This window comes from Actinia tenebrosa, unplaced genomic scaffold (assembly GCF_029948245.1).
Source record: "Actinia tenebrosa isolate PJP-AT-01 unplaced genomic scaffold, QUT_ActTen_1.0 PGA_scaffold13__45_contigs__length_12533684, whole genome shotgun sequence".
Lineage (NCBI taxonomy): Eukaryota > Metazoa > Cnidaria > Anthozoa > Actiniaria > Actiniidae > Actinia > Actinia tenebrosa.
In genome coordinates this window covers 4,828,814-4,840,725 of record NW_028292573.1, presented here as the reverse complement: position 1 = coordinate 4,840,725, position 11,912 = coordinate 4,828,814, and the positions used below count along the sequence as shown (strand labels likewise).

Below are 11,912 nucleotides of genomic sequence, written 5' to 3'. Positions count from 1 at the left end.
CAAACACGAGGCGTTAGCCCACGAGTTCCTTTAACTTCTTGAGTAGAGAGAAGTTGATTTTCGATTTCAAATAATAAGAGATTAGCAGGATTTGAAGTAACGTTCTTGTCGTGGATTTCCCAAGGATCTAGAGTAGTTCTAATTGGGAACCCTGTGTTTGAGATAAATTGAAATTTGGGAGCCCTGTGTCACTCCTTATGGAATAGGTGAAGCACATAGATGTAAAATTAATAAGTTCGAAGAAATAAAGGAAAGAGTATAGTTTTATTCCATCACAGTTCTTACCTGCACTAATCCCAGGTAATAATTTCGTTTAGTTTTGATCTTCTGCATTGGGAATGGATTGAGCCCTTGAAATGCAGTCTGTAGGAAAGAGAACATAATTGTGAAGATCAAGAGAAAAATAAAAGGATAAGAAATTAGCTTCTGTGTTTATTATTTTCTTACCTGGGTTAATGCATGGTGATCAGCAATTCTTTCTGTTACTTGTCTCATGTGACACCTCCCTCCCTCCCCCCTGTTGTCAAGGTAGACCTTGCTACGTCACTGTGATGTGGCAAAGTGGTTTTCATTATTTTACCTGGGTTAATGCATGGTGATCAGCAATTCTTTCAGGTACTTGTCTCATGTAGTTAAATATTCCTGTGGCTTCTTCTATTTTCAATATCTGTTCTTCATTAGTTTTAAACACGGCCAAAGCATACCGGAAAAGCACCTGTTCAATTTGAAACCGTAAATGAAATGATGTCGACCATACTATTAAGTTAAAAACTGATATGTCTTTTAACTCGACTATTGATGCGTCCAATGGCAGATCCACCCAGGAGCAGAGCAGAATTCCCAGGATAGGGCGAGTAAAAAAAAATGCCGAAAAACGTCGTCATCGCCAAAAGCGATAGGCGATAGGTCATTCCGACACGGAAATGGTTTCGTCGACTACAAAGAACATTGAATCTGTCTCAACACTAAGATCCATGGTCTTGACGAGAATAAGGCGCAGAAACACATGCCATTCCAGCTATTCTTGGATCTTGAAATGACTTATCTCATATCGCTTTTTGTCTATCGCCTATCGCCTTTGGCGATGACAACGTTTTTTGAAATAGGTGTATATAAATAGGTACTCCCCAAGGATGTTAAGCATTTTGCAAGAAAATTACTGCTAAATCAACAGGTCTGGAAGTACTCCATGAACATACCAACTTCATACCTTATTGCCCTCAAGGAAGTAGCAGTCCCAAATCCTGAGAATCGTCTGAAAATATAAATTAATATTCACATTTGGAATAAGTGTAATATGATGAAAAAATAACAAGTTTGTAAGGAGTCATGAGGCCATCGTTATTTCAGGATTCTACGACAAACATTAAAAGCTACCTACAGCTAAGGCCTAACCATTTGCAGATACTTTTATAGCAAAGGTAGCACTTTCAAGTCTCATACTTGAAGACCCTAAGTGTTGTTTCTTCCACAGCTTGAACCCACAACCTCCTACATAATAATCTGGTACCCAAAGGTTTTTAGTGATCAAAAGTGATCAAAAAAATAAACGGAAAGAGCAGACGCACGCAAGTTGATGACGCACGGGAGTAGGGCAAGGCGAAATTTAAACTGCATCCGGTTACCAAAAATAGCCCAACCGGGAATTTACCGTCATGCCGCGCGCGTTGTTAAGAAATTTCCCTCTCTTATTTATGCTCTTTTGGTTATACGAAGGAAATGATGATGTTTTACCTCTATAGGGAAACTATCCACAAATATGGTCAAGAACCAATTGAAGGTGATCAAGGACAAGTCCACACTGTAAAAGAAAGAAAGAAATTAAAGAAAACACCGATGACTCAGCTTTCATCTGCAGTCTCCCACAACCTATGGACGTAATTGGGAGACCGCTGAAAACAAGAAAGAGAGAGACTTAAATGAGCCAGCCCGTACCGCTCAGAACGAGTTACATGATTGGATTAAAAAACAATAGATTGGTCATCCAAACAATAGCACTAAACCTAACCTTACGAAAGCTGTACTGTACTTAGGGAGCAATGAAAATCCAGTTTTCGAGCGGTACTGGATTACTCACATAAATGTAAGAGCCACATTTGAAGAATTTTTTTATCAGAATACGAAGACCCCCTATCTTGCTCGCCCAATGCATGGAAAAGTGCCACTCAGGTTGAATGACCTTTTTCTCCAGTGATTCAAGCAAATACATGTATGGTACTCCAAGTAAAAGCATGGAACCTCTGGCATGGCAGGGTAGGTCCGCACCCCCCCCCCCCCCCCACCTAACCCTCCCCCTGGACCCGCCCTCGTATTACACCTTTTGCTGTTCATTAACAGAAAATGTACATTCATTTGTGCCAATAGTTGTATCAATAACGTGTAATGTACTTTCATCAACACCACAAGTAACATCATTAGCGCGGATCAACTTTCAATAACGATATTTGAATATGCGTGTACATTCATAGGCATCAATGGACAATCAATAGCGCGTTTGTACATTCATATGCGCGGAATGTATTTTCTTGTGCGCGAAATTCAACTTCAATAACACCAAATGACAAACAATTGCATTTATGGACAATCATTTACCCAAAAGCGAAAATTCATTAGTGCTATTAGCATAATCATTGACAATCTATAACGCGTTTGGACAATCATGAGGGTCAACGTTATATTCTATAGCGTGGTTCAACAAACATTTGCATGATTCGAATGAACAATAAGAGAAATAAAACAATCATTAACGATGCTCTTTCTTATCAATTTAAAACATATAAAAAACTCAGGAAACTGCCTCCATAATAGCGGCTGCGTAGGAGAATGGCAATTAGCTCACTTAAAGCAGCAATCAAAGCCGACATCACCGTCCAGAGATCCAACAACATACGAACGATCGGGCTGAGGCAAGACGACAAGGGATTGCTCTAGGTCACTACAGAATGTAGTAAAATGTACCAAAATGTGGCAACTATCACTATCGCTAAATGTGGTCAGTGGTTCAGATATATGCAAACGTATTTGCCACGAAGTATAAATGGCGAAGAAATTGAAGGCTAAAATTAAAAAAGGACATCGCTAATGATTGTTTTATTTCTCTTATTGTTCATTCGAATCATGCAAATGTTTGTCGAACCACGCTATAGAATATAACGTTGACCCTCATGATTGTCCAAACGCGTTATAGATTGTCAATGATTATGCTAATAGCACTAATGAATTTTCGCTTTTGGGTAAATGATTGTCCATAAATGCAATTGTTTGTCATTTGGTGTTATTGAAGTTGAATTTCGCGCACAAGAAAATACAATCCGCGCATATGAATGTACAAACGCGCTATTGATTGTCCATTGATGCCTATGAATGTACACGCATATTCAAATATCGTTATTGAAAGTAGTAGTATAGGGAATGGGGGTTCCAGCGCAATCTCAACACGGGCAAGACCCGTGTCAAAAATCCACCTACGGACAATCCCCACTCCAAGTGTGGTTGGGGGCAACAGCGCAAATATGTTAGTTTATATATGGAGTGCGAAGAATGTAAAGAGTTTGTTTATGATTTCTGTGTAAAGTGCTTGAAACCCAAGTTTGTGTCTACTAAACCAAATAAGTATATTTGTTGTGGTAAGAAAATGCAAATAGAAGACGACACGTCAGCACAGTGTTACGAGTGCGGTAAGAATATTCGTAATGCCGTGCCTTGTGCTACCAAAGAGCAATATTATTCCAACGGAGGTCGTAAGAAGACGCCATACAAAAGAATAAAATACTTCAGGGACTGGATGAGTCATATCCAAGGTTATCGACCGGTATATTTAGATAACGAAGTAAAGAAGAAAATCATAGACCATTTAGAAGAGCCAACCCCGCAAAGTCTACGGAAAACGCTGAAAAAATTAAAACTAGGGAAATATTACAAAGCTATTCCCTATCTTTTGTCTGAAATTACCGGTAAGTCTATTCCCGAGGTTTCTGATATGACAAAAGCCGAGTGGATGTTTTGTCGGCTGGATAAGGATATTCCTTATTACCCTGACGTAATCTACGAAATATTTCACGAAATCGACCCCAACCACCCCCTCTTAGGATGGATTCCAAGAAGATAGTGAATCTTATGACATAAGATGAGAAATTAGCATAAATCTTATGGCATAAGATTACGCGTAATTTCCAGACTGTCGTTCGATATGTAAACGAAATCCCGTCACGCTCTTTTCAAAGCAGATGTTTACTGAGCAAGCTTTCTTTGAAGCTCTTCTTTTGCCTCCTGGTAGATCTTTTTGCGAGATTCCTCGGAAAGATCTTTTACGACTGTTTTTTTATTCCTCATGTCCGACTTTAATTTCTCGTACTTTTCCTCTTCGGCTAAGATAAGCGAGAATTCTACGTCGTCTATCTTTCTGTCACGCAAAGCCTTTGAGACAAGGTCAGTGATCGTATTTACTTTAGCCCTTGACAGAGCTATTGTCGTGTCGTGTTTTGATATTTTGCTTGACAACTGTTTCATAATGCCTGTCGTAACAGCGGAAACAATGCCGCAGACGGCTCCAACGCTGGCCAAAGGAACGCCAACGACTATTCCCGGTCCGGTAAGTGAAGTAGCAACGCCAGAGCCTGTTAACGCCACGGACATGGAGCCGGAAGTTATCGCGATTTTATGTAATATGCTTCGGGCTCTAGCATACTTTTTCCTGACCTCCTCATAGTGCTTCGTTTGACCCTCTAAGTAAGCGAGGATTAGATTTGCCTTATTCAAGCGGAAGTTCTCGGCATTCAATTCATTGGGTTTTGTAGGTAAATCAGGATAGAGTGGAGGCGCTGATGGTATAACATCCATTATATATACTAATGTACGACGCTTTTGGGAATGATATACAGGAGCAGCCACATCACGACAATAGGGATTACTGGAATTGGAGGGCCTTCAGGAAGATGTTTCCGCACGCGGATGCTAGTAAGTTCGAAAGAAGGCCCGATGGTATTTACTATAACGGCTCCAGAATGTACAGTAATGAGGATTTGAAACCTACGCTGGTTAATCAGATAGACGATCAACTGAAGAATTCTGGTTATGTTGAACATAAGCCTAAGCCAACATATGTTGAACATAAGCCCGTGCAAGGTTGGTCAAAGGAATTATTGCTGGGTACCAGTACTTATCCGATACCCGCAGTTTCATTTGACAAACACCCAAGCTTGGACCTAACGCTGAACATGCGGATCTCTAACAAGCATTCCTTTCCGTTAAAGGTGCGAGATATCTTCAAAAACGTACCCATTGTTCATACCACCGCTAAGGAATCTCATGAATGGTTAAGTGGTCCTAACATGCGTTATTGGCCGCAGCAACTAAACTTTGCGGTTTGGTGTGCCACCAGCGGCTGCGGTGTAAGTGCGAAGTTGATGAAGAATTCGATATTTATGTTTCACTTCCACTTTACCGTCCGAAGAATACTGCATGAGATGGGTGTTATTGCGCTGCCGGGAGATGCTGCGTTTTATCCAAGAGATAATAAATACAACGTTCCGGCTTACGACCGGCTTTGTAAGGAGTTTGGTGTTGTAGGGAAGGATTTTAGATGCACTGCCGGTGCTAACAATGGTTTGGGATATATTTGGGCTTATTGGGGGATTGGTGGGCATGTGCTAAGTGATAAGGAAGTTCATGCGCTGCAGTTGCGATGGGACACGGGATATCACAAAGAAACTCACGACAGTAGCACCTTCTTTGAACCAAACGCTAAGACCACTAAGGAAGTTAGAGACGGACCTTTGTTCAAAGACGAGGGCGGTAAGTATGCAGGGGCTAACCCGCTGATTATCAAGATTACCAACGACGAGCAAACGAAGCAATATCTTAATTTCATACCCCCAGAAGGTAAAGGACTAACCAAAGCCGGCCTTGCCCGTTTGAACCGCAGCATAGAAGCTTACGTGTATTCCATCCTTGGAGCTCAGGTAAACACCCGATCGAGTATAGTGGGGAATACCGGCGCCGCAGAAGAGACGCGAGCCGAAGCCTTGATCTTATTCGAAAGTTCGATTTTGGAGGGTGATATTAGCAAGGGCGTACAGCGTTACCAACTAGCTATACAAAATTCTAAGGCAAGGTTGGACTATGCAGTAGCCCCGGGTTGTTGGTTAATGCCTAGTAATTTATCTATAAATACTGGTTCTGTAGTAGGATACAACAACAAACTTCAACGAGCTACTAAGGATATGAAGTTTGGGGCGAATGACGTGAACTCTGACACTCTTAGGAACATTCCTCACTTCGTGGAGAAGTCAAAAAAGTCGCATGAAACGAAGCTACCCGTAGTTAAGAAACCATCAAAGAAGGCCCTGCCTGCGATACCTGAGGAATATGACCATAACTTACTAAAGGTCGGCTTAACCGCTGCAAGCGTTGGTCTAAGCTATTATATATGGCGATGAACAACCCCTACGTAACTGGAGTAGATTGTGTTTATACGACTTACACAGGCGAGAAAAAATACACCCAGGCATCTTGGGTTGATGTCACGGGCATGTCCGTGAATTTGAATTACTCAGGAAAGAAATTGATATTATGCAGCATTTCTTTGGGGGCCGTTAGCAGTGCGAATGTAGGATTTCGTTTCTGTGACGACAATGGAGTATTGCAACCCATGCGCGCGAAGACGAACAACAGAGAGCCCACTGCATTTCTCAGTAGAGCCGCCAACGAATAGCGTCGAGAATCTTTCCGTTTGGACTTTCCACATGGTTGCTGATTGCCACGGAAAGGTAAAGCTGCAGATAAGAGTAGATGACACCGGGAGTGTTTGCATAAATAGCATAGAAAATCAAAGGAATACTGTCTATAACCACATGACCATCAGCACTTTGACGGTAATGAGCCTCTAGAAGGGAACTTGTTCCCTGTAATATATGAATCCACACGTGAGGGAAACGCGTTATACCCACCGCTTAGATGAAGAGGGATATGACAACGGCGCTTGGCATGACGTTGGACTGTGGGTTGAGGTTGGGGGCACTGCATTGGTCATTTGCACTATTAGCATTAATGCAAATACGCATGCGAATGTGGGGTTTAGGCTTATCGATGAGAATAATAAGCCACTGCTTCCTTATCGAACTTCAACGAACACCAGGAAAGTTACCCATTTTTCGATGGAGCCCTACACTAGGTCCTCTGAAGACCTAACGCCAGTAACTTTTCATATGCTAGCCAATTGTAAATATACTAAGTTGCAAGTCACTTCTGATGACGGCAAGTTTGGGATAAATCGCATAGGTCGCAGGCCCGCTAATGCAGCCTGGAGTCATAAGCCCATTTCTACCATGAGTGTGTTGCCGTTGGTTCCAAATTACCAGGGCGGTGCTAATACCGTCTTTCATTATCCTCAAAGCAGGACACCGTCCGATGAGAAGATCAAGCCTTCATCTTCTTCAGGAGGACCACCCCAATAGCGACGACTAATATCCAAATGTTATTCCCCACGAACTTTAACAATTCTCCGCCGGTCCTAAGTGCCAAGGAAACAACCGAACCCAGCAGCCCAGGCAAGCCGGCTGCCATCTTTTTTCCCAAGTCCGTTAGTCCATTGCCTAATTTCTTTACGCCCGCGCCTGTGGCCTTAAGCGCGTTAAGGATTACCCCTACTACGCTTGAAATGGCGACCGCAAACGCCAGCGGAACGCCATACTTCAAAAGGACTCTTTTTATTTTTTCCTTGGTAGTAAGTCCCAACTCCCTTTCCAGGTTTTCCTTTTGCGCCTGTAATTCCACGACTCTTTCCTGAAGGGTTTCTACTTCCCTTTGAGCTGCCTCCCTTTCCTCTTCGGTACGAGTTTGGTCATTGATTATTTCCTGCTGCCGCTCTTTTTGCCCCTTCAGGTCCTCAATGACCTGATCTTTTTGTCGGATTTGTTCCTCCTTAGTATTGATTTCAGCCATTAACCGCCGCCTTTCCACCAAAGAGCTGGCTATGGTGGCACGTAAGTCCTTGGCTTCTTCCTTGCTTATGTTTAGGTCTTGCAGGGCGAGATCGAATGCCTTTTCAGCCTGGTACATTCGACGTTCAGCATCATCTCTTTGTTCTCTAAGTTCTAATATGCGTTGATTTTTGTCGTCAAGTTCTCTCTTTTGAGCATCAAGGAGTAGTTGGTTTTGTCGCATGTAATCTGCTTCCCTTTCCTCCATCACCTGCTTTAGCTCTTCGACTTCCCTTATCGCATCAAGGCTTTTTTGTTGCCGCTGCATTGCGGTCTTAACTCTTTCGACGGTTTCATTAATATTCTCACTATTTTCTCTCATTCTTTCGGGTAAGTTAGGCTCTCCTAATACCTTTCTAAGGGTTGAAGGAATATTTTTATCTGCGTAGTATTTACCATTTATGTCCCTGATGATGTATGGATGAGCATTAGATCTATTTAACCTTGCTACTACAACTTCCCTGCCCCATTCGTTATCCGCGTCAAACATTACTTGGGCTTTGTTTGGATCCCAGTTTGGGAATTCTTCCTTGATCCTATCAAAGTCGTCCGGGGTTTCTTCCATGGATTCGTCCATTTGTTCCTGAACCCTACTAAGCCATGCAGCGCCGGGGGCTTCGGGGATGTTGCCGTCCGGACCAAAGCTGGTTTCCGCGGTTTTACTCCTAGGAGGTTTCATCATCGTGTTACTACCAAAGTCGATGTTATCGAGCTTTATGTATTCTGGTATGGGTTTGCCTGGGTTCTTAGTGCGGTATTTGTCTAGGAAAGCCATCCAGCCGGCGCGGGCTCTTTTTCCAAACCGACGCACCATGTTACCTCGGAATTCCGTGGGGTCATTGGTTTTAGGTAGTAAAGACTCGTATTCTTCGTCATTAATGTCGACTTGACCTTCTTCGGTGGTGGGATCGAAATCCGTTCCTTTTGCTTCCATTATATATGATAAGCTCAAAGTTAAACCCCAACATATTACCTAAGCAGGTCGGCGGACTGAAAGCAGAACGCACCTTTCACCGGGTTACATTCACACCTTCTAGCGCAAAGCCGGGGGAGACGCTGTACGTAGGCGTACCCCGCCTAACGGATAACCTAGTATTGGTTCCTGGTACCTTGGCTTTAAGGTTCGACCTAGCGGTGCAGCCAAGCACCAAGGACAAGCGCTATACCGTCAATAATGTGGGTAGGAACCTCGTCTCTAAGATGAGAATCAAGTTCGCAGGGGAATCCCTCTTGGATTTGAATAGGTACGATTTGTACGCCACGTATAAGGACCTGTGGCTAACAGCCTTTGACCGTGCACAAAAGATAGAGCAGGGAATTGGAAGCGTTATTCTTCGTAAGCTTCGCAGCGATACTAACCCCGCGCCTACGGACTCCAGTGGAGCAACCGCAGTAGCAGACGCGACGAGGGTAAAGACCGCCTATGGTAGCAAGTACGTTATCCCTTTGGATTTCGAAGTAATTACGAACCATGGCGTGTACTACCCCAGGCAGTTATCCGAGTTGCAGTTTGAAGTAACCCTGGCGGACACTACGAACGTCATAGGAGGAATGGACAGCGCAATCAGTGGAGCTGTGGATCCCTATTCTATCACCAACTTAGAGCTGCAGTACGAGACCGTGTACAGCGAAGAGCTGGCCCGTAGCGCTGGCATGGAATACAGCTCCGGAAAGGCATTCTTATACGACCACGTAGTGATGTATAAGACGTTCAGCTTCCTGGATAAGACGGACGAGGTTATCAACCAAAGCATTAACCTCCCCCGAAGAAGTCTCACGGGGTTGATGTTGGTGTTTGCCAAACCCTACGAAGCCGGCAAGCGCGACTCCGAGGCCTTTCACAACCCCAACATTACTAATGTGGGGGTCAACATAAACGGCGTTCCAAACAAGGTCTACTCGCAGGGAATAAAGCCTGCAGACGTGTACAGAGAAGTAAAGCGTAAGTTTGGTGACCAGGTAAGTCCCGAGGAATTCTTTAATGATAAGTACGCGCTGTGGATCGACATGCGCACAACGAACGACGAAGACCTACATGGTCAGGGTTTACGTCTAGTAAACACCCAGGATGGTATAACATTGGAGATCAAGCGCACCAAGAATACCTCCGCGGGCGACGGCGATAAGATAAACTGCTACGTCTTTGTCGTGTCTGACGCGCAACTGAGTGTAGAAATGAATCAGCTAAAAAGCGTTGCGTATTGATTCGCGTTCCTTGAGCCAAGCGAAAGGATAAAAAAAAAAAAAAAAATATTCCTTAGGTATAATATGCTTCGCGTATTCGAAAACAACGAAACCAAACTGCAATGCATAGTGCAAGGCGATAAACTTTACTTCAAAGCGAAGGAGGTGGCGGCGGCGTTGGGCTACGTAAATTCCAGAAAAGCGGCGTCTGATCACGTATCAGAGGAAAACAGGGTAACTTTGAAGTCTTTAAAGGGTGTAACTCAGCGTGACACCCTTAACGCACAACCCAATGCCGTGTATTTGACGGAGGAAGGTCTTTACGAATTGATATTCGGATCTGAAAAGGCCGAAGCAAAAAAGTTCAGGAAATGGGTGTTGGGTGACGTTCTACCCACGCTAAGGAAGACAGGTAAATACGATATGGAGAAGCGATTCAATGGTTCAAATCCAATGGCATTTAAGATAGAAACGGAGGCAGACATACACGATAGAACCGTACACAGGGTGCGTAGGTTCTACTCGCACGTAATCATAGTTCCAGGTCTTGGAGAACTGCAGGACACCGCAAGTAAGCGCATTAAAAGCTGGCGGAAAGGCTACCAGGCAGGTCAACCTGATCTGCTGATCCTTAACAACCATAATAAATACAATGGATTATGCATAGAATTGAAGACACCCAAAGGCACCGGCGTATTGTCCGAGAAACAAAAGGTAATGTTGGAACGATATGAAGAAAATGGATATTTAACCATCGTAAGCAATGATTATGATCTACTTTGCAGGGAAATAGACGAATATGTTGCCGGTATTCGCATTCCTTGCCCTTGGTGCATTAAGGCATTCAAAGGTCAAGACACTTTAAGCACGCACCTTAAAATATTTCATAGGTATAATGATTCTTGAACAAACACACTGGCGAGATCTGTCGCAAGGCGTTTCATATCGAATAAAAAACTACGTCGCATTCGAAGACATCGACCGTTTGAGGTTGGTCTTAGAACGCGACGGTCAGGAATACAGCCTTTGGGCGCCTGACTGTGTGAGATACATACTGCAGGGTGAAGAATATACACACCTACGCAGTCATGGTAAGGTAAACGGCCGATGGAAGTTTGACATCGAACGTCGAGCGGAGGATAATCCGTTGTGCGACTAATCCTCTTCATGGGCGGATAAGTAGTCATCTGCTGTGTCTGCCCTCATTTTTTCCGCCATTTCATACGCTGATAAGGTAATAGTCACACCTCCTAGGAACGCTGCGATGTAAGGTAACATTATACCTTAAGTAGATTCCACTCTTTTCTTACCAACAGATAATGATCTAAGGGCTTAGGGCCATCGTAAAGGCAGCACCAAATATGTTGGCCGCTGCGTTGACAGCCACATCGGTCGCAGATGCCATCCCAGTGTTCTCGGTTCTCCCATTTTACTCCTTCGTAGTCGTCAAAGCATACGAAGTCTTCGTCGATCTCCTTCTTACGTCGCGTGAGCACCCGGCCGGTTTCAAGGGGGCAACATCGCTCTGCTAAATCGCCGTGGGTCTCGCAGACCACATCTGTGAGGTCATAGCGACGGCAGCGGTACTTATGCCAGTTTTCTTCGAAGAGGGGTTCATCGCATCGGCGGCAATGACCTTTAAGGCAGACTCTATGCTCGCGGTGATATCGTAGGGCCTGTACTGTGGACAGTTCCTTACCGCAGCCACCGCAAACAGTGCTGATGGTCTTCTGACAGACTTTCTTGGAA

General features: G+C 43.9%; 1 protein-coding gene across 3 annotated transcripts in view; it reads right to left on the bottom strand.

The window, feature by feature from the left end:
* LOC116293290 (TBC1 domain family member 2B) overlaps positions 1–11,912 on the bottom strand; it is a 41,030-nt gene that overhangs the window by 1,298 nt on the left and 27,820 nt on the right. For all 3 annotated transcript variants that reach the window (XM_089029031.1, XM_089029029.1, XM_089029030.1), the window contains exons 30-33: positions 1,735–1,801; positions 1,211–1,255; positions 581–715; positions 286–363 (exon numbers count right to left, since the gene is read on the bottom strand). In XM_089029031.1, the coding sequence (XP_088885157.1) occupies positions 286–363; positions 581–715; positions 1,211–1,255; positions 1,735–1,801 (325 nt within the window). The remainder of the gene's footprint in view (positions 1–285; positions 364–580; positions 716–1,210; positions 1,256–1,734; positions 1,802–11,912) is intronic.